Source organism: Branchiostoma floridae, chromosome 1 (assembly GCF_000003815.2).
Source record: "Branchiostoma floridae strain S238N-H82 chromosome 1, Bfl_VNyyK, whole genome shotgun sequence".
Lineage (NCBI taxonomy): Eukaryota > Metazoa > Chordata > Leptocardii > Amphioxiformes > Branchiostomatidae > Branchiostoma > Branchiostoma floridae.
Window position 1 is genome coordinate 16,141,084 of NC_049979.1, and position 27,111 is coordinate 16,168,194.

The 27,111-nt window shown below is 41.5% G+C and overlaps 2 protein-coding genes across 7 annotated transcripts in view; one reads left to right on the top strand and one right to left on the bottom strand.

The window, feature by feature from the left end:
* LOC118412177 (leucine-zipper-like transcriptional regulator 1) overlaps positions 1 to 10,391 on the bottom strand; it is a 19,054-nt gene extending 8,663 nt beyond the window's left edge. The window contains exons 1-16 of one of the 2 annotated variants that reach the window (XM_035814902.1): positions 10,076 to 10,391; positions 7,481 to 7,651; positions 6,692 to 6,754; positions 6,471 to 6,527; positions 6,229 to 6,308; positions 5,818 to 5,926; positions 5,553 to 5,636; positions 5,180 to 5,374; positions 4,847 to 4,993; positions 4,604 to 4,658; positions 4,194 to 4,304; positions 3,945 to 4,037; positions 3,586 to 3,684; positions 3,197 to 3,359; positions 2,909 to 2,973; positions 1,924 to 2,040 (exon numbers count right to left, since the gene is read on the bottom strand). In XM_035814902.1, the coding sequence (XP_035670795.1) occupies positions 1,924 to 2,040; positions 2,909 to 2,973; positions 3,197 to 3,359; positions 3,586 to 3,684; positions 3,945 to 4,037; positions 4,194 to 4,304; positions 4,604 to 4,658; positions 4,847 to 4,993; positions 5,180 to 5,374; positions 5,553 to 5,636; positions 5,818 to 5,926; positions 6,229 to 6,308; positions 6,471 to 6,527; positions 6,692 to 6,754; positions 7,481 to 7,638 (1,596 nt within the window). In that variant the 5' untranslated portion in view covers positions 7,639 to 7,651; positions 10,076 to 10,391. The remainder of the gene's footprint in view (positions 1 to 1,923; positions 2,041 to 2,908; positions 2,974 to 3,196; positions 3,360 to 3,585; positions 3,685 to 3,944; positions 4,038 to 4,193; positions 4,305 to 4,603; positions 4,659 to 4,846; positions 4,994 to 5,179; positions 5,375 to 5,552; positions 5,637 to 5,817; positions 5,927 to 6,228; positions 6,309 to 6,470; positions 6,528 to 6,691; positions 6,755 to 7,480; positions 7,652 to 10,075) is intronic. The other variant, XM_035814895.1, reaches the window with a different exon arrangement.
* Positions 10,392 to 10,629: 238 nt separating this feature from the next.
* LOC118412010 (PR domain zinc finger protein 10-like) lies at positions 10,630 to 26,467 on the top strand. 5 transcript variants are annotated; one of them, XM_035814617.1, is made up of 17 exons: positions 10,630 to 10,776; positions 13,094 to 13,292; positions 13,544 to 13,852; positions 14,063 to 14,210; positions 14,583 to 14,794; positions 15,159 to 15,356; positions 15,526 to 15,598; positions 15,784 to 15,986; positions 17,593 to 18,030; positions 20,831 to 20,983; positions 21,310 to 21,417; positions 21,705 to 22,220; positions 22,379 to 22,588; positions 22,834 to 23,185; positions 23,390 to 23,553; positions 23,673 to 23,786; positions 24,044 to 26,467. In XM_035814617.1, the coding sequence occupies exons 2-17, from the start codon at positions 13,104 to 13,106 to the stop codon at positions 24,440 to 24,442; spliced, it is 3,786 nt and encodes a 1,261-aa protein (XP_035670510.1). In that variant the 5' UTR covers positions 10,630 to 10,776; positions 13,094 to 13,103; the 3' UTR covers positions 24,443 to 26,467. The 5 variants fall into 5 exon arrangements, with proteins under 5 accessions (XP_035670510.1, XP_035670502.1, XP_035670486.1 ...); XM_035814609.1 differs by having other exon boundaries at positions 14,066 to 14,210; positions 15,153 to 15,356; XM_035814593.1 differs by having other exon boundaries at positions 10,631 to 10,776; positions 15,153 to 15,356.
* The last annotated feature ends 644 nt before the right edge of the window (positions 26,468 to 27,111 follow it).

The window sequence follows — 27,111 nt, forward strand, 5'->3', positions numbered from 1 at the left end:
GGGGATAGAACGATGGAGTGAAGGAAAGTTAGGATGAGATTAGGAATAGTAGGAGGTATGCATATGTAAGAAGGAAGAATAGTAGCGCCAATATTGTATAGTGATTGTTATGGTAGGTCTGGACCACCACCCATATAAGTGGTAGAGTCCGCTAGTGGTTACGTCACGCACTGTGTGGTGCTGGTTGTTTACCATCATGGAACGGTTCCATAAGAAGTTGTCAATAGACTATGTTGAGTATGTTGACTATGTTGACTATGCGTCCACTGTCGTCCTTGAGTATACACCGCACGCGTTCCCTATTAGCGTGGAGTCAGCGGTTGGTCTCCTAGAACCCACACACGCACCAAGAAGCTTGGATGCCACGCAACTCAGGTAATGATACTAAAAAGAAGAGGCGCGACGGAAGGCACCACCCCATAGCTTCATATGGATGAGTCAATCACTGCGCAGAAAGAATAGGTAACTATCTTTCCTGCGCTGTGATTGGCGATGCCTATATTAGGCGAAGACCCAATCCCATATAAAGGCAGGATAGACTATTCACATGCAGTTTGACGGACTCATCCGCACAGCCTGGAATCCGTCGAAGACGTGAACATGGGATAGAAGGAGTGGGACAAGGGAAAAGAGGTAGGCACGATGGAACGCAGTTTTCTTTTTCGCCCGCCCACCCACCCACCCACTCAGTCTGGGGAATGTTATATGTATCACATCTTCGCGCGACTCCAGGCACCACCCCATAGCTTCATATGGATGAGTCAATCACTGCGCAGAAAGAATAGGTAACTGTTTTAGTTGACAGTATGCTTATACAGAACACTTTTATCAGCTAAATATGCCATAAATTTTCATTGAGTATACCAAGACATAATAAAATATGGAACCGAAGGACAAAACAATCAAATTTCAAAGACCAATGATATCAATAAACATCAGGATTCAGTGAAAAACATACACTGTCCAGCACTGACATTTCACACCAAGTCTAAGTCTCCCAAGTTCTCTTAGAACACAATCTAATGGAATCCTGCTTCAGCTCTGTTAGGCCTGATCTAGACACATTTTTTCCCGATATAGCCGCATCCGCCGATATCGGCGGGGCCGATATCGGGGCGCATCTAAACACATTTTGCAAATGGTAGCGCGGGATACCCGCTCGTAGCGCGGAACACCCGCGGCGCGGAACATTCGTGACCCCTTTTGACCTCTGGTGACACATCCCGCGGATTTCAAAATGGCGGGAATGCCGGTAGCTTTTCCACTCGTTATCAATCAGGTAATGTTCTTTCTGTATCTCATGCGCGTGATCTTAAACATGAGACGCCATGCAAGGGTAGGGCGCAGGAGGCGATTGAGATACGGGGAGAGACGACAGCGGCCGGCTAGAGTGAACGCAGCGTTCTTTCTCGCTGCCCTGATTGTGGCGGAGGGTGGAGAGCCTGTTCACCGGGGTGTACCAAGGAATCCCGCGTCCTTTTGGGATCTCCTCCTCCGACCATACACTTATAAGAAATGTGGTTTCTGCATGGCTCCATGTGCAACGGGAGCGCCCAGCTTTTCCCTCCGCCATCTTGCTCTCCGCGCTAATATGTCGCTGTTCCCGCGTTATATGCTAATGAGCCGGCGTTACTTGTAGTTATATGCTAATGAGCTTCGCGAATTCGCGGAGCATCTACACGCGCGCGGAACATGTCGGGGACCCCTGCTAAGGTATCGGTAAGGTATCGTTAGATGGCTTACGAATGGTCCGGACCATTCGGGAGAAATTTTCCCGATATAGTAATGGCGATATAGTAGTTGCATCTAGACGCTGAAAAAAAGCTGTCGGCGAGAGGTAGTAGGCTCGCCGATATCGGGAAAAACTGTGTGTAGATCGCGCCTAAGTCTACATGGAATTCTTACACACACAAACAAAACTACCTTGAGTAAATCCAGATGCAGCTCAGCAGCATGCTGTAAAGCCACCAGCACGTTGTTCAGCCGGATGGAGGCCTCCAGGTACTGTCGACACATCTGTTCCAGCCGACCTAGGCGGTACTATTGTACAACACATTTTACAGTATTCTTATTAGGTATTACCAGTACATCATAGCACCACTTTAGTGACTTTCGTTCTGTGCCATTAGTTGTAATGTGCAACTCAAACTTCTGGATCCAAGATTAACATCCAATATTTGTTTGTTGTAAAAACTTCAACCCAGTAAGAACACTGATGAAAGCTGAGCAAAGACCACAGGGAATGAAACATTTAGAAATCAATGAAATATATGCTTATACAAACGTTATAGAAATGACAGTAAGGTCTTGAAAAGTTTCTTGTGACCTCTTGCCCTTAACACCATTAACTTAAAGATACCCTGGCAAACAATTCAAGAATAATTATAAGATTACAGATTATCTATTCTAAACAAAACTAATCTTAAGAGTCAAAAGTATAAAACGTATAACATCTCTAAGTAGGAGAAGCCCAAATATATTGTAATCTGTCAAAAATGTTGATGTTATCGTGAGCATTGCGCTCCACACAGGTCCTAACCAGATATGTAGAGACGTATGTAAATGAAAGAAAATTAGTAGCAAGAATAAAGATTTTTTGTAAAAACCATTATAGTGTTCCTCAAGCTGTCATTTTATCCATTGGACATACACTGTGTTGAAACATCACTGAAACAACACCTGCAAACTTTTCTTCATCACATGTGCACTAGTAAAAGTAGTATGATGTTATTGACAGTATGTTGACATTGTACATAATGACATTTACCTATAACTATTAGGACAGGGGCAGGTGGACATTTTCGTTAATTAGCTAATAGAAAACTTTAATGCATCTACAAAGAAGCAAATTAGTAAGGTGATAGCAGAGCTCATGACAGGACAATTCAAACATGCAAAAGTTCAATACCTGGATGGCCAGGCCATACACATCCATAATTAGCAGCACACCATCAATACTGTAGCCATCTTGCCCTGTAATATCAAGCCAAAAACATCATTCACTGTGTCATTCTCCGGCAAGACAGATAAAGGTAACAATGACACTCATGCATTAAGGTTCTTTAACTGACACTCCACAGAACTGGCAACAGGGTTTTATATATCCTACTGTACTATGTGTCACCATCGAATTGGACAATATCAACCATGTAAGTGTAAGTCACAGAGGATCTTGTGATCCTTGTAAAGAGGTCACCTCTTCCACCAGGCTTGATACGATCTGTATAGATGAACTGTAGGACCATTTGGAAAGCTCTGGGCTGAGCATTCCTTAATGGCACTTCCAGCATGCTGTCGCAGAACCACTGTCCCCCCCGCTGGCTTGTTGTGGTGCCATCCTCACCTTCCTCCTGTAGGCGCTGTAACAGATGTATAAGTATCTGTATTAATACAGTCAATCTTTGTGCATTTACACCTACACAGGCTACATTGGTACTCACATACTAGTAGTCCATGTTTGGTTATATTAAGACAACTTCACTGCTTTTCTTGTCATACTTGTAGACAGTACCTTTAGCGTATATGTAGTTAGAACTAGTAGTAGTTATGATGATGAATAAGGTGAAAGAAAATAAAAATCTCTACCTTTTGCAGCACTCTGTCCCTGGCCTCCACAATTTTTGTGTTGAGCTGCTCTGATCTTGCCGCAACAAGTGCTATGTGTGCGGGAATGTGTTCTTCTGCCTGGATTTACAACAGAGGTCTGCTTGTGATATACACATCATATAACTTGGAAAAAGTTGGGAAATTGAATTGGAATATAATACACACAAATCAATTTCTCACCAAATCTGCTTGATCAGCTCATGATCAATAGCACAGAAGTGGTATATCATTCCTTGTTTGCAAAAGCAGGAAAGAGGAACAGCATACATGTACATTAATTTTAATGAGAAAATCACAATGTCACTATTGGGATTAATAGAAAACTAAAGACCACCAACCTCGCCAACAATGAAGTCAACATCACAGAACTGCTGGCTCTCCAGTAGACGGCTGAAATCTTCATGCAAGGTGCATTTTGGATATGTTGAAAACTGGAACAAACATAGACCGACCCTATCAGCAAAAACTACCAAATGTCCTTTAGTATAGAAATGGTGATTCCGGTTATCAGTGTCCACACATATATATATACTATCGGTACATATGTTTGATGAAAACAAAACTAACACAAACACAGGTGCATGTACCTGGAATCTGTACATCTCTCCACTGCGTATGTTGTTGTCCACAGTTCCACCGAAGATGAACATGGCATCCCCAACAACAGCTGCAGCATGGAACAGTCTGCCTGATGGAACCTGTGCCAGGAACAGTAGTCATGTTTTATAAGTGCTACATTGACTAGAACGGAGATTTAATATACACATCAGTGCACATGTGTATTGTGTAAGTATATGTACTATGGTAGGTCATGATTAGGTACAATTGAATGATAATCAATGCATACAAGCTGAAATCTTCTATGTGGCAAATCTAGAATCAGTGCTTGGTTAGCCAAATAACATACATAGCCATGATGCTACTGACAAGAGATCACAGAATTAAAGAAAAATCATGTGTCAAACAAAGTCGAAGAACAGAAGGTTCCTGATCCTACCTCACTGTCAGCAGTTGGGTGGATGACTTCCCAAGTCTGGGTGTCAAGGTCAAAACTGCAATATTACAGAATAAATAGTGTCAGGCTACTACATATCCACTGCTTGCATTTGTCACAGTGCCCCTTCAATCAGTTGGTTTACCCTCTCAACTGGAAAAGGATGGCAATTAAAAATATATCATGACAGACAGTGGGAAAAGGAAAAGTAAAAAGGTTACAACAAGTACTCCTGACATGACTTACCAATGCAGTTCATTAGGCAGAGTGTTGTCGGCTGCACCTCCAAACACATACAGGTGACGGTCAAAGGCAACCATAGTGTGACCATACCGACGCTGTGGGGGTGGGGGGCACCCACGTAGGAGGTGCTCTGTTGGGATTCGTTCCCACCTACAAAACAGACCAGTGGCTGATAAGGTCTCAACAAATTTTCCTTGTATCCCAGTATCAAAACAGCTTACCATATTTCCCAAGAACTTAATAAGAACCTTTCATGATCTTACCACCTTACTGTCATGACTATAAGCCAGCAAATTAAGAGATCATGATATCTGAGCAACAGGATGTTTTACTTACTTCTTCTCCTTGAAGTGGAACTGAAAGAGGCTGTTGGTTATTTTGGCTCCACTCTGTCCAGAGAAGACGAACATGCTGTCCCTGGCCACAGCCACGGGGAAGTTACAGCAGGTGGGGGGACACTCTCCCTGCTGGTGCACCTCCTCCCACTGTCTGGTCTCTCCAGTCAGGGAGATGGTCCACATGTCATTCAACCTAAGTACACAAATCATATGTGGTACATAGGATACATACATGTGGTAGGATGGTAAAAATGTATTATAGACAGTTTCTACATCCAAGGCTCCTATGAGAGTAATGTGAATATACTTTGCACCACACACACACCATTGACTGATACAGTTTTCACATTGGTGAAACTTTGCTGACCTACCTTGTGTTTCCATCATAACCAGCAAATATCCACATGCTTCCTTCATAGATGGAGGCACCATGGGCAGAACGAGCAGGAGGCAGTCTGGCAATAACAACATGCTCATTAACATCAAGGACAAAGCAGCATACTTAGAAGAAAATTTAACATTTTAAAAAAAGGCCCGGTTTCTATCAAAAGAACCATGTTATAGAAAAAAATTTAACATTTGAAAAAGGCATGGTTTCTATCAAAAGAACCATGTTCTAAACTAGAACTTCCTTACCTGCCATCAATATGCCACTCCACCCACTGCCCTGTGGCAAACTTGTATTCAAACAAATCATTCTTGTTTCTCAAGTTAGAATTGGAGTAGATGTCTCCAGTGTAGCCTCCTACAGTAACACAGCAAACAGGAACATTTGTACTAGTATAACTTGTACGCCAAAAAGCAGTTACTCAAGGAACTGGATATGATTTTGGAAACCGTTAGACAAAAGACACCGGATGGCTGTCTGAAACATCTGACCGTTTCCAAAATCATATCCAGTTGCTTGAGTATCTGTTTTTTGGCATATCTTATTACCTTGATGTCTAACCTTCATTGACATAGTATAACTTGTGCTTTGAATAATGACCTTTTTTCTGCTGTGTGCATGGTATATTCATTATTTTTCAATATGCTTACAGTACTCACCAAATACAAACATGCTTCCGTTAAACACCACAGCAGAATGGTGGTATCTTGGAGGGGGAGGGCTGCCGGTAGTGAAGGCCCTGAAGCATGGTGATCACATATAGTTAAGTAACAGCACTCAAAATTACCTGAAAGTTGGCATGGTAATACATTCAGAAGATGGCTAAAGTACAACAGATATCACAATTCCAATAAAAATAATATTCAAATAAACTGTACCAGATGTCTTACTGAACGCTTACCTTCCCCATGAGCAGTCTTTTACATCAAACCGCAACAAATCATTCAGCATATTCTTCCTGAATCAGGCAATAAGACAACATTATAGTTACTGAACTTACACAATATTTCTATTACAGCATTTTACATTTGTTTTTAGTAATTTCTGGTGCATCCTTTAAAAAGTGACATAATACAAGAATTTCAATTCAAGTAATACGTGTAATGTCATGTAGTGTCTTACCCATTGTCTCCTCCAAACACATACACAGCATCCTTGTATGGAACAACTGTGTGTTTGCTCCTCCTGAAAAGAAAGAAAAAAATGTATCCTTGCCTGTTATTATACTAACCAGCATGTGTAAAAAGTAATACAGGTAAACAGGCGACAGCATAATTCTGGACAAACACTCTTACAGATTTACTGCATCTTGTCAATCATATGTTATTCTTATTTTCCTTTAATAGCGGCACCGATATAAGTTGTCTTAACTTGAGTGGGCCGCTACTTGTCTGTTATTTTGCCTTTATGTGTTTGTTTCAATAAAAAAATAAAAAAAACACTCTGATTCCGGAAAACCTTCATAATTTCAAAATAGATTGACCAGATGAATTAATATTTGTAGGTATGATATATCAAAGGATAGTGAATACGTAGGTATGTCTCTACGAAGAAAGGCTGCAGAATTCTGGCTCAGGGTCCCAGGATTCTGGCTCAGGTTCCCAGAATTCTGCCAGAATTCTGGCACGCAGCCAACCAGAATTCTGGCACAATCCGCAGAATTCTGCAGAATTGCTCTTCTTCATGGAGACATCTAATTGCAACCTACATATTCATGATCCTTTGATATATCATACCTACAAATATCAATTCATCTGGTTAATCTATTTTGACATAAATGAAGGTTTTCTGGAATTAAAGTATTCGTCCGGAATTATACTGTTGCCGGTTGATATAACATATTCATATCACTCACAGGAAGCCATAATCTGTTATAAAATATCCATGTCTAATACATTGTTGCATACTTACCGTGCTCCAACAAACTCATCACAAGGAGGTAGCTTCCGCCATCGATGGACAGTTTCAAACGGTCCAAAGTCCAGCGTCATGTACTCCGCACCATCGGAGCAACAGCCATTGTGATCACCTTCTGACAGTACACCAGGGCGGGGAATACTCCCTGCCATCGGATATCTGCAACTGGAAAACAAGGGGTAGAAACTGAATTCCGTCCAAGTAGGTTAATATCTGGTCAGTAATAGTACTCCAAATGGTGGCTATATAGTATATTACAACATGTATTACAGCTGATCGATGAATATTTAGATCTAGAAAAAATCAACACATTTCTTGCACATCTAACATGTGTTATCCAATTATGGGTTTACAGAAAAGGCTGGCCTGTCTACCTGGGCTGTCTACCTGGGCTGGCTATCACGTCAGGCTACTTGGACCTACGAAAGCCCATTGGGACAAAAGCTGTTTTGGCAGTAGGGGTTGTTTGTGCTCAGCGAAGAAGCTGTGTCTGAAGGATCTGTGTGTTATTATGTGAATGAGCTGTGTGAAGTGGCAGTGTGTGAATGAGCTGTGTGTGAAGGGGCTGTGTGTGAAGCAACTGTGTTTGAAGGAGCTGTGTATGTTACATAACCCAGAGGTTCTGGGTTTGAATCAGTTGATATGCCACCAATCTTGTGCGCTTGGGAAGGGCTCTTACCACGACTTTCCTCCCTTCACTAGGGTAGACAAAAGAGTATCTTTGTAGCTTTGGTAAGGGCCCTCCCTCAGATAGGGCATAGAACCCACTCTTATGGAATGGACTAAGGGCCCTTCCTTCCCAGTGTATTAGCGGTTCAAAACTTAAGTCCTATGGTCACACCTGGGGTAATTGCTGTCGTATTGAGGTCACCTTAGTTAGCACCAAATGGCAGTTCCAGACCCTTGCACTTTAGCAACGCTTATTTTAAGCTCCTCACAATTCAATTCTCGATCCTAATGTATGGCACAGAAGCCGGGACCCTGACAGCCACTAAAGAACAGCTCCCGGACACCTTTGACCAACTAGCCACCAGTCTTAAGACTAATCCAATCAGCCCGATAAGTTGTGTTAACAGCCCTTTCCAAGGGCACAAGATCGGTGACATATCAACTGATTTGAACCCAGAACCTCTGGGTTATGTAACACACACAATAGCTTCACACACAGCTTCTTCGCTGAGCACAAACAACCCCTACTGCCAAAACAGCTTTTGTCCCAATGGGCTTTCGTAGGTCCAAGTAGCCTGACGTGATAGCCAGCCCAGGTAGACAGCCCAGGTAGACAGCCCAGCCTTTTCCGTAAACCCATCCAATTATAACGTTAACTAAAACATTACTAGAATTCAAGCCAATCCATTAAAGGATCTTGACTTATAGATGTGAAATACAAACACAACCAAATAAGATACTGTGAATGCAGAAATATTCGCGGTGGTTTTATGTTCGCTTAACTTAAAACCACGTGAAAATTTTTCTATGGCAGTACTAGTAGTATATATATTAAAGTGCCTACAGTGCAGGGTGCAAAACTTAAAACCACCGCGAACAGTTCTTTTCCCGCTACCGTGAAATTAAATCCCCGCTAACTTAAATGCAACAGTATCCTTTAGGGGTGACTCTCCTTCCTGGAGGTAATCAAAGGAATTGTATCTTTCCTAGCATATATGTTAACACTGCATAGAATTGGTCTCCATTCCAAACATCTGCTTATGTCACCCAGCTGGCAGGTTTGTTTTGACCAAAGAGACCAATGGCATAAGATGAGATTGGCTGACTGTCCATTCTCTTATGAACGTACGTAGTATTTATCACAAATCTGTATCTACAGTATCTATATAGCAGGTATAACCGCCGTTCGGCGTAACACACCAGCTTCGCAGGCACGCGGCGCGGCAAATGTAATGATTGTTAGTAAAACATCAGTAAAACCTACACAATAAAATTTGGAATAACACCATCACATTTTGGTAGTCTGTCATTAATTATAACAAGCTAACATAACAGTAACACATTATGAACGTAACATCATTTCCCTTGGATCCTGGCACACAACAGGGATCTGTGAAAATCATAACATGTTATGTCACTGTCATCAGACTCTGCAATATTTACATATTTATGAATTATGAGTATAGACAGGTTCCTGAGTGAAAAAAAGTCATGTTTGTGCACATGATGATGTACTGGTTAAGTTGTTACCTGACGTAGTGAATTTTCCCTCCATCAAAAATACATTTTTGTAATGCCAAATGGCAATGCCAAATTATGAGCAAGTTCTAAAATTACCAATAGCTCCTTATCCATGAATCATTACTTTTTTATTTTTTAACTCATCTTTTGCTTATTTCTTCTGACATATAACATGGCAAATACATTTTGTATAGTAGACCCAATGAACTGGACCCTCCCAGTATCACAACTTGGCAGAAGGCTGGGTGAGATTGGTGAGATCGAAAGGTTGTTCCTGCTGAAGTGAAGGGTCAGGAAACACCATCTTGACAAAATATCACGATAGTGAACAGGTCAGCACCACTCCTAACACTGCCCCAAAACAGCACTGTCCACAAGAAAGGGTGATAGATAACTTACGTACTTCACTGGCTGACAATAACGACGTCCCTGATCCGTGATTATTGTTGTAAACAAAACCTGCCAAACCTTTCCCCACAGCTGATATATTTGATGTCTAAGTCAGCTGCATGTTACCGAATTAGTAACTAGTTTTACAGCGGAACACCAGCAAACATTAATTTGGAAACATTTCAATGGTGAAAATATAAAAGAAAGAAAAAAAATTGCCTTGAATTGATGTGAAAGTTTACATAGAAATGCGACTTATTCTTCAAACGAAACCTCAAACGCCTCAATGTTTCAAATCGGCATGGGTGAATAAGTAGCTAGGTTCTGGTTACAGCTCTGGGTCTGTGCAGCTCACTTCGCGCTATTTTCCGTCAATGCACAGGGCCCACATGATTATAGAAGGTCCTTTGTGATTGGTTCAGATTGTTGTAAGAATATATATTTCAATCAAGTGATATTGTGTTTCTTTGAAAATTGATATAGATAAATGTCTGTCTATCAGATTAAAACTAAAGAATCTATATGCAAAATGAGTGATTTTTATGAATATGTTACAACGAAAGGACAGATTTAGACTTTCCTGACTTACATTGGAACGGTCGATAGAGGCGCGACGGACGCCGATCGTCCAATCACAAGTAATGAAGCATACAGATGTGATTTATGTTAATTAGGTGTTGGCGGACGCTGCGTTCTCCATTTTGAAACAGGTAAGTTATGGTCTATTCTTCTAACTTCGGAGCTCGATAAAACGATGTAAGTAATAGCTGGCACCATATATCGCTATTAGTTGTACATATGTGCACATTTTGACCTTTCTTTCCGCCAATATGTGATTTTATGTGGAGAAATGCTTGAAAATTGCGTGCTGAAAGGCGGGCTGCGCCCCACCCGTGCCCATGTGCACTCCCACTTTCCTGTGTCCCGCGCTGTGGACGTTCAGACTTGGTTTGGCTCGCTTGACGTGGTCGTGACCAAAAATATATAAGGGTTAAAACGGCTATGCGTTGTTTAGATCCCAAACGTGCACGATTTACGCATTTTGGTACATTAAACTGGCCATTATATGTAATTCTATGTGAGCACGATTTTGCCTTGTTGCGCGCCAATGTCTTTGCAGAAGTCTATTGTCGCCCCCCTCTAGCCAGTAGGAAATGCTTTCATCTACATAGGGACTATTCCACTGTGTCAGAAAGGTGTTCGCTTGATGTGAACATTTTTGGTTTTTCTTGGGGGGCAGGGTCACCCAGGAAAGAGACACTGGTTGTTTGGCTGCAGAGGGACTCCGATGTATAGTTCATGAATCCAGTGTCTCTTACTCTTAGACAAAATTACAGTGAGGCTGAGCGAGCGCAAATAACTGCGTAGTAGACCTTTAATACAGCAGTACTGTAGAAAAAAAACGTCCATTTTACCAAGAGTCGCGAGAATTAAGACCAGAAATGCTCTAGTGCACCTAATTTGTATGTATTTACTTTATAGGTGTCCAATTTTCTTGTCCCTCCAAAACCGGCAAGAGGTCATTCGTGCAGAAAGAAATATTTTGTCAAAGATTCATTGGAAAAACAACCACACAGATTTCAGTATTTGTCTTGTCCAATGCTAGGAAAAAAGAACCCAGGAAATGGATTGATTTGTCTATACAAGATGCTAGAAAGGCTCTAGTACTCCGCCCTTCGCTTGTGTTTTAGAGAGTGTCTGGATTTTCTTGTCCTCTCCAAAGCAGAAGTTCAAAGTTTCTGAACTGAAGCAGTTTTGTCCAGATCTATGGGGCCAGCATTCAACCACAGGATACAATGTCATTGACCACACAGATTTACTGTTTATACTCCAGGCTGTGGAAAAAGACCAAGGCTGGAATTTGTACATCCTAGAGAGAAAAACATCCATGTACATCTAGTTCAATTAGTTGTCTTGCTCACTTGACAGCCAAATTCACAAACAAAGAAATGATACCATGCCATCAGATCTTCAGAAGTTAACATTCATGGTGTGAAATGCAGCAGGGACAAGGAAAATGCACTTGGAGTTAAGACAACACAAATCATTAAATGTGCACCAAAACGACTTGACCATTTTAAAAGGAAGAGGTCAAAGGAATTGTCACATACTTAACTTGAGCATCAATTTCATAATGTTTTCACTGATTTTAGCCATCTTCCATAGTGATCGCTCGCCTGGTATCCAGCTGTAATATAGCTCCCGTGTCTCTTCTCTCCTCTTCGCAGAGGAGAGAAGAGACTCTGGAGCTATATTACGGCTGGTAACCAGGCAAAGTGATCACTGGCCTAATCTTTTTGCTAGCTAGCCACAAAGTCCGGACCTCTGTGGTTAGACAGCAAAAAGATTGAGCCAGCCGTCACTAGTCTACAGAGAATGGTACCCAGGCTGTGATATTAGATATCTCAAACAATTTTGGTTTTAATATCTAACAGGTATTACTAATTAATCTGATATGCAATGCTGAAGGCAAACAACATATAGCATCAACGTGCGTGTAAACTTGTAAAGCCAAGCTTTTGGGCTCCTGATATCAGACCATGTGGGTTATCGTTTAATTTGCATGATAGGACTTCAAATGTTCACTTCTACATGTCATGCATATGTCATAATTCACAAATATGAAATATCTATCATTTCCCGAGTGAAGTCTTTATCCATTATGGAATCTGATATGCAAAGAACATTATTAGCATAATTTATCATCATCTCTTTCAAAATATCACATGTTGCAAACATTCTTCAGGAAGCTATTGTAGAATTTCTGGGAGAGGTAACCAGAATATGTATAAGCGGGTACCACTGGTGTTTATGTGCATACATGCTTGGTAGGTTATTAAGTCAAAAGTTCAAACTAAAAAAAAAAGAAATATGTTTAAATCTATTACTAGTATATTATATCTATAGGAAGCAAGTTCTAAGTTTAAACTGAGTCAAATAAGCAAAAGGCAGACATCAAATTATTTCAGTTTGCTATATTTCTGATACACACAGTAGACCTAACCCTATTTGTCATTTGTTACATAGACTTTTGACAATGGAGAATCAGGAGGGGACTGTGTGGCAGCAGCAGGTTGTAACAGAAGAGTCCCAGGAAGCTGGGACACAACAGGCCCAGTACCTACAGCAGCTCCACACCATGGAGGCTGGCCAGACACAGCAGTATACTACTGCAGATGGCTCCACCATTGCTGTTTCATTTGCCCCTGGAGTCACATATGAGCAGGTATATAAATTGACAACATCTGCTGATTCTTGTATTCTTTTTTTGTAAATCAGCTTTTTCCAGAGTTTTGTACTTCCTTGGCTAATTGAAGCTGCAGACTCTGGCTTTGGGTTGAAATGACCTAGATAACTAGTAATAGCACAATTGTTTCTGTGTGGGGAAATAACTTCATTGTCCACATATAATGCTTTAAGTCTTGTAGAAACGTTTGAGAACATACTGACAGGTGTCTTTTTCCACCCTGATATCAGGCTCAGCAGGCTGTGGAGTCGCATGTGACTAACACACAGGCTGCCCAAGGACAGGCCACTGTCACGGCCGTCAGTGTGAGCGACATCTCCGATGAAGGTGTGGAGGAGAATGGGGAGGCAAAAACACAACAGCAGCAGACCATCACCTTAGCTGTTGCTCCTGATGGTCAAGTACAGCAGGTGGAACAGCAACAGACCATTGCAATAGCTGTTGATGCTGTTGCAGCACAAGTACAGCACGTAGTGCAACAGCAGCAAGCCATGGAAGTGGCCATCGACCCCAGCATGACTGCCGGTCAAGAGCAACAGGTATTGAAACAATTTTGTGCTCGCACATAAGTTTTATACCATAATGCTATAATCAATATCATTTGCATTTACTTATGGTATATACATGCCTTGCTTGCGACCACACTTTAATCAAACTCTCCTTGATACCTGGCACTTCGTAACAATGGCTCTAAAGTAAAGATAATTCAGGGTTTAGAAAGGTGCTATGAATGGTTGTTGTTTTCTCAGGAGAATGTGTCTGCAGACCAGTGGCGAGCAGGGCCCGGGGCCGGTGACCTGGGAGAGGGGGGTCAGCAGGGGCATGTGGCTATGAAGGATGAGGTGGATGAAGAAGCCATGGACACAACCCCCTTTGAAGATGAACCAGAGGATCTTTGTAAGTTTAAAGCCTTTCTTATTGTTTGGTGTAGAATAAACAAGTGCATGTGTATACGTGTGCTCTTAAATGAAAAATGAGATGACTATTACTATAAAACAAAGAGTACTATCAACAGTGTGTTGTTGACTTTCAGAACTAGAAATACATTGGATTACAGCACATTGAACATGGAATGATGACCAGGCAGTGCAGAGTCCTTGGATTACAGCACATTGAACATGGAATGATGACCAGGCAGTGCAGAGTCCTCCATCCTGAAACTTAAAGATAATGCCAAGCTTCCCCATTCTCTAATAGTGATGCTTTGCATATATGATACTGATTGCTCCATGAATTTTGCTGAAGTTTGGTTGTTTTGTCATGTTGCAGGGGGTGGCCCAGTGCAGCGTATCCCCAGCAAGCCTGTCCTGTCCAAGGCCCGTGCGAGTTTGCCAAACCAGCTGTTCCTGGCCAAGTCAGGAGAGACCACTGAGCACGGTGTGTTCACCAAAAGGGCTCTCCCAAAACGCACACAGTTTGGACCAGTGGAAGCCAAGCTCCTCAAGAAGGAAGAAATTCCTGAAGGCACCTTTCTCCTTAAGGTGTGGTGTGAGGTCTTGTTCCTTATTTATAAACACTGCTATGTTGTGACATTTGACACAATGTGGACAGATTACCTTGTACAAGTGTTACAGGTTCACACGAAGTAATAGCAGGATGATTTTGAGAAACATTCACTTTGGCTAACGCTATAACAGTTCAGCTCTGTTCACATCCCAAACACATAACCACATAACCAATATAGAACTGGTAGCCAAATGATAATTGCTTATTTATAGAAGCAATACATAAAGTAAAAAAGGCAAACATTTCCAAGAGCTTGCCAGATTATCAATTTTCTAAGCTATAGTCAGGTGAACAAGTATAGGCCTCCTATTAATGTACCTAAATTTGTGATAGCTACAGCACAAAACAGAGGGCGAAGAACAGCCAGATGATCAGCCTGAGCTGTACTACGACCTGACCAACGAGGATGAGTGTGACTGGATGATGTTTGTGAAGCCAGCCGCTAACCACATGGAACAGAACCTTGTTGCCTACCAGCATGGCAACGAGATCTTCTACACAACCATCAAGCCAGTGGAACCCAGACAGGAGCTGAAGGTAGGAGCACAGGGGACAGAACATAATTTCCAGCCTTTTGTGTTGTATTGTCTTGAATTTCATACTGTGATGTACAGCTTTTTAAGTCCATGTGTGTGACAAAACTTAATGTTTATGGTACGTAATTGTGTCTCAGACTATATATTGATCGGTGTCTTTATTTCATCAGGTGTGGTATTCCACTTCTTATGCCAGTTTCATGGGAGTATCTGTTCATGAGGTCACAGAGGAAGAGAAAGAAGGTAAGCACCAAATGTCAGTGACTTTGATTTGGTTGTTACCAAACTTCAAGTTCAAGAATGCTGCTGCTAGCTTCCTTTCCTGTAACTATTTTTTTTTCGTAAGTTAATTTCAAATTGAAAAGTTTGACCATAAGAAGAACAAAATAGTGTTATAAATGGCTTGTGCATATGTATGTTTCTTGCAGCAATGCGAGAGAGGGAAGCCACATGGCCATGTTTCGAATGCCCCAGAAAGTTCATGTCCTCAGAACAACTACAGCGTCACCTGGCCATCCATGAGAAGGTGATCACGGTTCGGCGCCGGCGGTGGGGGAAAGGTCGGCGTGGCAGGAGGAGGAAGGTACCAGCCGGGGACAGGGACAACTTGGAGTGTGACACCTGCCACAAGGTCAGTATCTAAAGACATCTTTGAGTCTGGTAGATCCCTTGCAACCACAGCAAATTGATTTCCTAAAACATTATGGCAAAAGGATAAAGGAGCGAAAAGAAAGAAATTAATTTGGATGGGGGAATTGCAGGCTTTTCCCTCTTAATATCACAAGTGATTATATATATACAAGAAAAGTTAATGGCTCCTGTATTGTTCTCAGGAATTCTACTTCAACCTAAAACTAATAACTACCAACAATATGATTAGATACAGAAAAGAAAAATACTTTCCTTCTAACTAGTCTGGGCCTTGTGTCAACAGAGAGGTACATTTTGATGAGTTTTAGTGTCCTTTGAAGATTCTAGTTTATGAAAAAAAAGCCACACAGTCTCTTGACATGTATGTGTGTCTGCTGGTAAGGTCATGCCAGCTATAATAGGGGATGCTGCAACTTTCTGATAAACCCATCTTCTCTGCACCTATTATAAAATGAATAGTTCACAGAAAAACATTTTGACATTTCAGCTCACTAGCTACAGCGAGTTTTCATTACTAGTACATGTGTATAAACATAACAATGTTAGCTGAAATAAGGCTGTCTTCATTCTCTTTGAACTGTGAGCTTCTCCATCAGAATAAAGATATTTATGTATTTGTCAGATTAGTCCTTTTTCTCTTGGAATACAAGCTGGTGTCATTCTTTAGTCAATCTTTAAGCTATTCTACTTTTCAGTCTTTGGGGTTCGTGTGGCTTACTAGAATGGTTTTTGGTGGCTGCTTTTGTTTCTGATGTGTGCAATGTGCACATTGCTATCTAATGCTACTATGTCTTTGCTTGAAAAATGATTGTCAGTTGAATTGCAGTTTTTGCTGCTGGTTAAGGCATGTGCGACGTTGCTTTGCTTTTTGTGTTTCAAACGGATTTTTAGTTGTTTTTGTAAAATAGCTTATCATGCAGACTTTTAGGAGGTAGTGTTATGCAGCTTTCCTTTCCCTCCCCTCACATCCAGAGCATATTCTAGAAAAGCACAGTGTGAGGAAAATGTCATTGCATTTGCAGGCACTGTTTTGGTTAGTTGCGACATAAAGAGACAAGACAAACATGTTAGAACACTGTGGTTATCTTTGGAAATTTTGGGTTTTTACCAATAATAATTAATTAAGAATTTATATTTTATACCATTCTCAGTGCAAGTCATATGGAATAATAATTTTGGTAGGAACAGTATTTTCAAAAGTTTCTTGGATATTGACTTTTCCTTAATGCACTTAATCATTTAGTGAATATCAGATTTGTCCAAGCTTTTTGCAAGGACTATATTTCTCTCCTGTAAATGTGTTATTGCGCAGTATCTTCATAAATGGTATGAGATAACAGCCACAAGCAGGACTGATATTCATTATTCCATTTCGCTACTAGAAGATGGTCAGGTGGAATACAAAAGAAGGCATAATGAAAAGGTTTCTGCCAATTCTGTGCAATGCTTTTCTACCTTGGCACTCCTTTTCACGTAAGGTTTAAAGAAGCAGATAAGCTATCACAAGTTACCAGTTGGTTCCACTGATGTAGTCAGTGTTTAATGTGCGAGAACACAAGGATTACGCACGTCCTCCTTCACGGCAGGTCTTCCTACGTGCCTATAGTCTGCAACGCCATCTGGTCATGCATTCAGGAGAGAAGAAGTTCAATTGTCCGGTTTGTAAGAAGATGTTCTCCCACGACTACAACCGTACACGTCACCTGCGGAAGCACCAGGACCGTGGTGAAGGTCTGGAGATAGTGAACCAGCTGCTGGAAGGAAAGTCACCAAGCGAGAGCACGTCAGAGGCAAGAGATGAGCCAGAGGAGGGGGAGTGGAGTTGTCGGCACTGTGTTCTTGTGTTTGAGAATGCCGAGCTGTTGCGGCTCCATGTGCAAAGTCACCCTGCAGAGGAGTTAGATGAGGATGAACTAGAGAGTGAAGACGACTGGGATAGCGATGAGGATGAGGATGACGTTGATGAGAACACTGTGAAGACTGATGCTAACGACAGCCAGGATGGCTCAAGTGAACAGCCACGGGTAGGTTCTAACAATCCACCCTGTTCACCTTTCTTGAATGATCATGGAAATTCAGCTGCAACTGTCACAGGTTTTCCAAAACAGACATTTGCAGATGGTGCAGAAACTTCTTGGATATGTACCCAAATCTTGTCTTTCACTCGCTTTACACTAGGTTTTTCTGAGACGTCTTGGCCAAGACCATCTCAGCCAAGACCTTTAACGAGAGCTTTACACATGCTGCAGGGCTCGAAATACCACATGCATATGCAAGTTTGTGCAAGTAAAATTGGTGTGGTGCAAGTAAGTTTAGACCAAACTTGCACCAGTGCAAGTTACTTTTGTCCTCTAATACCTGACATTAGAAAAAGCTTACACACACCGAGAATATTGTCTGTCATTGAAAGGTAAAAGAAAATAACACTGAATAAAAAAAAGCCTAAATTTGTTATTTCTAAATTTGGTTAGACATCCAGGTAAACTATTTTTTTAAACAAATCCATCTCTACAATGCTAATGATTCCTAAGGTGCTGTCTTACCGTCTTACCTTGATTTGCATATGAGTTACATTTGCATACTAAATATGTTCAACTGTTTTTTCCAGTTATATGTATTGTATTGAGTTGTTCTACCACTTCATTCTGGAGATGCTTAAGACTAGTTACTGTGATGGATGTCACTTGAAGAGTCCAGAAGAAATCTATGGATCTTATCGAGTTGTAGACATTGAATTGTCTTTAATTGAGGCTAAATTCACAGTTTTTATGAAACAGTTTATACAATTTCAAACCAAAAATAAAATACGCTACGGAAAAACAAATATCCAAACATGTGGTCTTTACCGGTATGTATCCCCATTTACTACTAGTCACGTACATTTGCAAATTTTCAGAAGAGGAGATAAGGGTTTAACAGTTCACTATTTTGGGTTGTGCAAGTAAGTTTCTTTTGGTCCAAGTTACCTTTGGCTTAACTTGCACAGGTGCAAGTTGACTGAAAAGTGTATTTCGAGCCCTGCGCTGTAACAAGCTGTCTTGGACTCCCTGCAGAGCAGGCTTGCAGACATTATTCTGTGTCTCTGCATTTAACCACACACTTTCCTCCGTAAAAAGTAGGCAGTTTTTTTCCACAAATGCAGGGGAAATATAGAAGGTTGGATTGTAGTGGACTCCAACAACTATCAGAAAAAAACAGTCCCTGTTTAAAGAGGTAAAAAAAGGTGTTGAAAATAAATAAAAAAAATTTACAATGAAAAACAACCTCCTAGTAAACACAGATCCAAAATGCTGTAGAGATTGCACTTGGTAGGCTCAATGATACATACCCTTTGACCTACAAATACCGCTCAAAGTTGGCCCTAAGCAGGCTCTGAGACGAATTTTCTGAGACCGTTCTCTTTACACAGTAAAAAATGGGTCTTGGCACTCCTGCTGTGCGTCTTCACACCCCTGCTGAGCGTCTTGAGACCACATCTGATGTGGTCTCAAGACGCACAGCAGGAATCTGGTCTTGAGACCCCAAATCGCTCTTTACACTGTGGCTGAGACGTCTTGGCTGAGACGGTCTTGAGACGGTCTTGGCCAAGACGTCTCAGAAAAACCTAGTGTAAAGCGAGTGTTAGTTACACGATACTTTGTTGGGACACCACCGTACGTACAACTAAGGTTAGGACAGAAAGAATGGCATTGTCTGTTTGTGGAGAATTAGTTTGATTTCTAGAATCTGAAAGGTAAACATCTTGTTACACTACTACAGCATATTCCCATTCGGAGAGTAATGTTAGTTATAAGCAATTAAAGGCCTAATGCACATATCTCAGTCACTTTAGTTTTAGCTTCTTTTACAGTTGTATTACATTTATGCAGTGGTTTCTGACTTCAGAGCTTAACATTTTCAGATGAGTTTGGACATGTTGCTGCAAAACTTGTATGTGTGTTCAGTCAATGGTGTAGTTGAAGCTGTCTTTTTGAATTGTTTGGATGGAACTTGTGGAGGTCAATTAAAGGTATTTTTTTGGATACAAAAGAATAAGTGTGATTTACTTGAACTTTTTCTAATCTTTGTCCTATTGTGTAACAAGCAAGCCAGGGGTCTGCACGGAGGGAAATGATAAGAATTTATGAAAAAAAATCATGGATAGAATAATTGCAGTACTTGATGAAATTATAGGATGAGAATGTTATCTATCTTATAAAGCCTAGCACTTAGATCAATATTTAGCTATTGATGTATGTCACCTGTCTCCGTTTATTGTTGGAGACCAGATAATTGTGAAGACAAAACAGACATTGCAGTTGAGATTAGATGGCACCAATTCAGACTGTATTTTTACCATACCTGTCATGTCCTTATTTGACTATTCCCCTAGTGAAAACTTGAGTCTGTAGATCTTAATGACTTTAACAGGTTTATTCTTTCATTATTATTGTGCTTTGCTTTGTACTGAACTTCACTCTTTCAGGTAGATGATCTCACAGTCTGTGTTATTGTAGTGCGTGTATTTGGATATGTTTGTGGCCATTGCTTTGCTCTTTGTCCCAATGGGCTACTAGCACTTTAGATGTGGAATACCAAAGGCTAATGGTCCAGAATATTATTGAAATCAAAAGCAATAGTCTTTGTACATCAACAGTACATCATCAATGGGTCAAACCAGAAAGTAAAAAGGCTTGGGACTTTCAGACTATCCACCATATGACACAACAGAGCACTGATAACACAACAAACTGAGTCAATATTTTAGTTGTTAAACATTTCAAATTTCAACTCGTCTGCATGTGTTGGGGGTGATAGCTCATATTGCTTGTGTTTTTGCATTAGGAGTCTGCCCTGGGAAAGAACTTCCCCTGTGATGTTTGTGACAAGAGCCTGGGGAGTAAGCAGGCCCTGAAGTACCACATGCGCCGGCATGAGGAGAGGGGAGAGGTGGAAATGCAGTGCCCTGATCCTGAATGTGAAAAGTCATTCCAACAGGTTTGTCATTTCTACCTTTGACACTGACTCTTGTACTCAATTGATACAATGTGGAAACTGCATATATCTTTGATATGATTTCAAAGGATCTGCAACTGAGATGGATGTAGCCTCACAACTAACACTGTGTACCTAAACAATTTTCAGGTACAGGTATGGCAGTTCTGGTACAGGTCCAGAAGTTTCCTCAATTGTGTATAAGTTAAACATGTAGCCAACTGTTTTATTTTACTGGTTAATTATCATTTGTGTATAAGGATTTACATAGTCTAATCTCATTCTAAGCTACCATCTCTTAATCTTATAAACTGTATGGTCTGTCACAGAAAAGGGACCTGGTCACCCACTCCACTGTCCATGGCAAGGCCAAGAGTGCTCATGGCATGGTGACACGGCGGGCCCTCAGTCTGTACAAGTGTGACCAGTGTGGGAAGGTGAGCTGTCATTCTTGTTTTACTTGCTTGGCAACAGTATCAGTTTATCAACTAAAGGATAGTTGTGTTATGTCTTTTACCATCAAGGCATATTTTATAAGTTATAAATTCTCTGCTCTTTTTCAAATACAGTTGAGCAAAAAGTAGAAAGATATGTTTAAGACTGTGAAAGTTTGGATAGATAGCTTTAAAACATGAACAGAAAGTCTGTTGGATCACATAAGTATAGGTCATGAATACAGAATATTTTTTTGATGAATAAAATGTTTTTATTGCCTTCTCTACAGGCCTTCAGAGATTCTGAAAAACTGGACAAGCACCTGTTGCTACATGTCAACGAAGAAGACAGGCCCATCGTGTGTGAGATCTGCAACAAGCGATTCCTGAACAACTCAGCCATCGCCTGTCACATGAAGACCCACAGTGGAAAGAAGTACTACGCCTGCCCCTTCTGCAACGAAGGGTTTGATCGCACAGAAACCCTGCGTGAGCATGTTCCTGTCCACGCTGTGGATGGCGTGTACTCCTGCCCGACGTGCAGCAAGACATTCCCCGAGTTTGTGCAGGTGCGGAAGCACATCCGCAGCTTCCACTCCGACAAGATGTACCAGTGCCAGGTGTGCGAGAAGGCCTTCCCACGTCCAGACAAGCTCAAGCTCCACATGCTGAAGCACTCGGACCGCCGGGACTTCCTGTGTGCCAACTGTGGCAAGCAGTTCAAGCGCAAGGACAAGCTGAAGGAACATATGCTCCGCATGCACAACCCAGAGAGGGAGGCCAGGAACGCCAACAGACCAAACAAGGTAATGTTACATACTGAACACATGCCATTTAATCAGACATTTGTGAATTAATCTTTGTGAGGATTTAACTTTCAAAATTTTTACTCTGTATTTGAGGCTAGGATCTGTCCCACACCATTAGAATGACACAGTGATGTGATATATATATCCCTTTGCAGCCCAAGGCCTTCAAGCCCAAGACTCCTCCCAGTGACTACAACAGCTTCACCTTCAAGTGTCGCGGTTGCATGTTAGGGTTCCGCCGCAGGGGAATGCTGGTCAACCATCTGGCCAAGCGTCATCCCGAGACACGACCAGAGAGTATCCCAGAACTGGCCCTGCCCATCATCAAACCAAACAGGGACTACTTCTGTCAATACTGTGAAAAGGTAACTTTCATTAAATACTTTGACAAGCCCATCCTTATTATGCTAGTTCAAATCCATAAAAAAATGTTCTTTAACAACTGGGGGCTTCCCTAAATGACACTTGAAGACATGCCAGGAATTTTGTAGTACCATTTCTATTGCATGTACGTGTACTTGATTTTCAAGGCATCTTGAAACTGTACAGCTTTGATAACGTGAGCAGTGCCAGTAGAGGAAGCTGATCCTGAGACTTGTACCCATCACAGGTGTACAAAAGCAGCAGCAAGCGCAAGGCCCACATCCTGAAGAACCACCCAGGAGCAGAACTTCCTCCCAGCATCAGGAAGCTGCGGCGCAACCCACAGGACATCAGCATCAACACCCACACAGGCACGGCCGGCACCATCGCCTCTGCTCCCGTGTGCTGCCCACACTGTCCCAAGCAGTACAGCAGCAAGGCCAAGATGACACAGCACATCCGTAAGAAGCATGCGGAGCTGGTGGGCACGGCCATCCCCATGCCGGCACCGACGGTGCCAATCACCCCGGCAGCTCAGCAGGCCATCGCTGAGGCTGCAGCTGCAGACCTGACCTACAAGGTCATCGTCAGATACGATGGTAGGTACAGTGTATAATCAACTGCACTGTTGCTTTGATCATGGGAAAGATGGAGAATATCCTTAGTGCTTATTGACTGTTGTCAGCACCTCTGTTGATCTTATTGCAACACTGACCATCTGTACATATGAGAATAATGATTGCATTAACACTAGTGATCTATATAACAGAAAATGACACTGATTTTATCTGTTTTGTGTGCAGCACCTCCAAATGAGCCCAGTGAGGAAGCTGTGCTGGAACACATCCCCCAGCACATGGTGGTGCAAGCACCTCCGCAAGATGCCAACGTGGCACGGCAGACAGTACAGAGGTTCACTGTGGAGACCACTGGCCAGGCTATTCCTGTCCCCAGTGAGACCATGCAGGTATGTCCCTGCTGGGCTTTCTTCAATCAAGTTACTTGCTATAATCTACAACATGCATTGTTAGAGAGATTCACGCTGCTGATTGGCCCTATAAGGATTGCGCTGTTCTGTTCCCTTAGGCTGCAGACCTGCTGACCCAGGCTATGAGTGAGCTGTCCCAGACCCTGAGTGAATACAGGCCACAGCCTGGAGAGTACCAGACTATTGCAGCACACAGGGTCGTCACCACACAGGTAGGAAACATGCACGCTTTTCTCGCTGTGAGCTGTAACTGTCAAGTGTGTGACTTACACTCCATGCAAGTCTCCATGCAAAGGTTTCAAAGAAAAATGTCATTTGAATAAATGTTAAGTAACTGCTTTTAACAGCTTGTTTAATTAGGTTGGATGTCAGATAAAACTTAAAATGGAACAAGGGTTTGATGTGAATAGTTAGTGCAGAACAGTATGTGGTACTAGAGTGTAAGTTCCATGTTCCCTTTGTCCTCCAGCCCACAGGTGAGTTGGTCCATCACCAGGTGGTGCCAGTCAGCATCCAGACGGCTGACCAGTCCCAGGGGACGGTGACGGTGGACGTGAGCCAGATCCGCCAGTCCCCGACACACTTCCAGCAGCAGGCCCTGACCATCCAGCAACCCATCAGCCCTGCCCCCACCCCTCCACAGCAGCAGGTACAACAGGTGCAACAAGTACAACAGGTGCAGCAGGTACAGCAGGTGCAACAAGTACAGCAGGTGCAGCAGGCCGTCCAGGCTGTGCAGACAGTCGTGTCCACCACTGAACAAGTGGCCGTCACTCACCCCATAGCTGTCTCTACCCAGGCACAGCCCCAGCAGTTCATTGCCAGGCCTTGGCCAGGCACCTTCACTGGCAATGTTACTTACCAGTAACCTACCTTAAGCTGAATATGGTAAGATCAGGATCTGGAACTACCCAATGCTCTAAGGTTTACGTCACTCCCATAGGCATGTGGCCATGCATGTACATTGTATTTGAAGCTGGACATTCAATTGTGTCATGTTTATGTTTCACCTTAACATTTATAGTTGACATTTGTAATAATTGGCAGTATCTGCTTCTAGTTCTGCCCCCTGTGGTCACATTGTTTGAACTTGAAGTTTTGGAACATACCAGAGTTAGTGAGGTTACCAGTATGTCAGGTTAACATTTATTGTAAGCTGTTTAAGGACTGACATTTATGGTCTTACTTTCAGTTAAGCTCTACAGTACAGTGGTCTTTTACCAAGAACATATAGCTACTAGCAAATAGTTTCCAGATCAATAGATGTGTTTTAGGCGTTCAAAAAGTAAATGTATCAATGACCAGTTCCTCTTGATTCAGCAGTTGTTACTGGCAAGAAACAACTTTGTGTCCTTTACATGGTTCACATACATAAGCAGTCTTGTATCATGCATGCCCAAAACATTGTCCTGTTGTCTTGTGCAGACCACCATTTGTGACAAAGTATGGTGGTGGAAGGTAATGCCTAGTTTTATACTATACAGGAGACCATTTTCGTACATTGAGTTTGCCAAATGGGGTTACATGGAATACACTTTCTAGTACTGGTAATTCTACTAAGCCTTTCTAAAAATTACAGTATGCTGTGGGAAAATTTGAATGTATTGATTTGTTAATGTTGTAAATAGGGGGTACATGAATTCTGGAGGACATTGAATTACCTTAGTAATGCAAATTCATCTTAGTTACACAAATACACTATATATATATGGAACAATTACCAGCAGTATGTTTCAGTTGGAACTTGATTGCTATAGTAGACTGTAGATGATGTGTATTTCGCTGACCCTGATTTACTTCATATCAACATAAAGTGTTTTACTAGTGAATGTACGGTACATGCTTGTGTTCCCAGACCCTTCCATAGATGATCACCAGGTTGAAACATTTGATGTCTGCCAGTCCAGTTACGATTGTCGCGTAATATTCCAATAGCTATACAATCCTTTTTTAATGTCACAAATTTGTCTAAAAGTACACATCTATGAAAATATCAGTAATGATGATGTATTCTTTTTAGCCAATCCTAGACAGTGTTTTGTTAACAAGTGGCTATGAACACAGGCCTCACTTTCCTTCTGTTGGGTAGTAATTACACATTGATACTGTCTCGATTTACCGGTAAATCAGTCTCAATATTTCATCACTCTGTACCTGTGTGGATCAGTACTTTGTACATAGTTTTTGTTTTTTCTGTTATATACATTTTACCCTGTGCAGTCTGTGTAGTGTAGTGATACACACATAACGTTATATGTCAGAGTTGGTGCTTTGGCTGATGTAGTCCAGTTTTTTAATCATAGCAGTTATAAGGCTTTTGTGTTTGAATGGAATGTAGTAATGTGTTCGACTTGATAGTGTGTAGATTGTAAGCATCTCTCTAATATAAGAATCTCAACATTAGCCAAAATATCATTTCTTGCCAGGCAATTACCTCTGAGAATTAATGAAGTTTCAAATTTTTTAAGACAAAAGGAACCCATAGTAAAGTTGTGACGTCTGGTTTGCAGTGAATTTGAAGCTTAAAATTCTGACGTTGAGAAATAAGTTTGACAAAATGTTGACTGTAAGCTCTATTTATCTTCCAAATTCTGTTGAGAGAAATGGACCAACTATAGAATGCTTATCATCTTGCACTTTTTTGTGTCAAAGCAAAGGTATGTTGTGTTAACTAATACTCCTGTACAGGCAAGTAGGTATTTTATGTCGCCATGGAATAAGGTAATGGGCACTTCTGACAGAAATAAGTTTGTGCTTTAGAATATATAGCTTTTCTGACCCCAACCTTCTGGCAGTTTAATATTGGAGCCATGTTGTGTGTGTCCTACTTGCTTACTACTGATCCAAAGCTGTTGTATTATATATGCCAGTAACAATACAAGTGGTAGTGCAAGAACTGTCCAATTGAGTCCTGTTTTTAGTTTCTTCATGAAGTAATTTAATGGCATGTTAACCATTCTCCTATGCAGAGTCAAACCTGTGTTTTAGAACTCAGCTTGGTTGAAGGATTGAGTTCTAGGATTCAAGTTGCTTCTGCCTGGGAAAATGTGTTTTACCTACATCTGGTCTCCTTACAATGAGACACTATTTGATAACAAATTTCTGATGTATTACCTCACCATTTTTAAGACAAAAATAGTAAATGTTCATGGATATAATGTTACCTATAGTGCAACTACATGTCCATGTCTGCTTATGAAGATGAGCAAAAAATGACCCTGTAGTACACAATTATAAAGTTTTGGTTATACTTTTCAGTTGCATAGACATATGTTCAACCACAAGAGAGCACCACAAATGGCATATGACTGGGAAACGTCATCATTACTGACCCAAAACAGAACATTCCCACTCTCCAAGCAGAGGTTAGGCTACGGCTGTTTTTTTAGGCGTTTTTATCAGGCTTTCTATTTTGTACCGCCTAGGGCCGCAAGACACAAAGAAAACAGTACAAACTAGAAAGCCTGATAAAAACGCCTAAAAACGTAAGTAACAGGTCTAGCCTAACATCTGCTTGGAGAGTAGAACATCCCCACT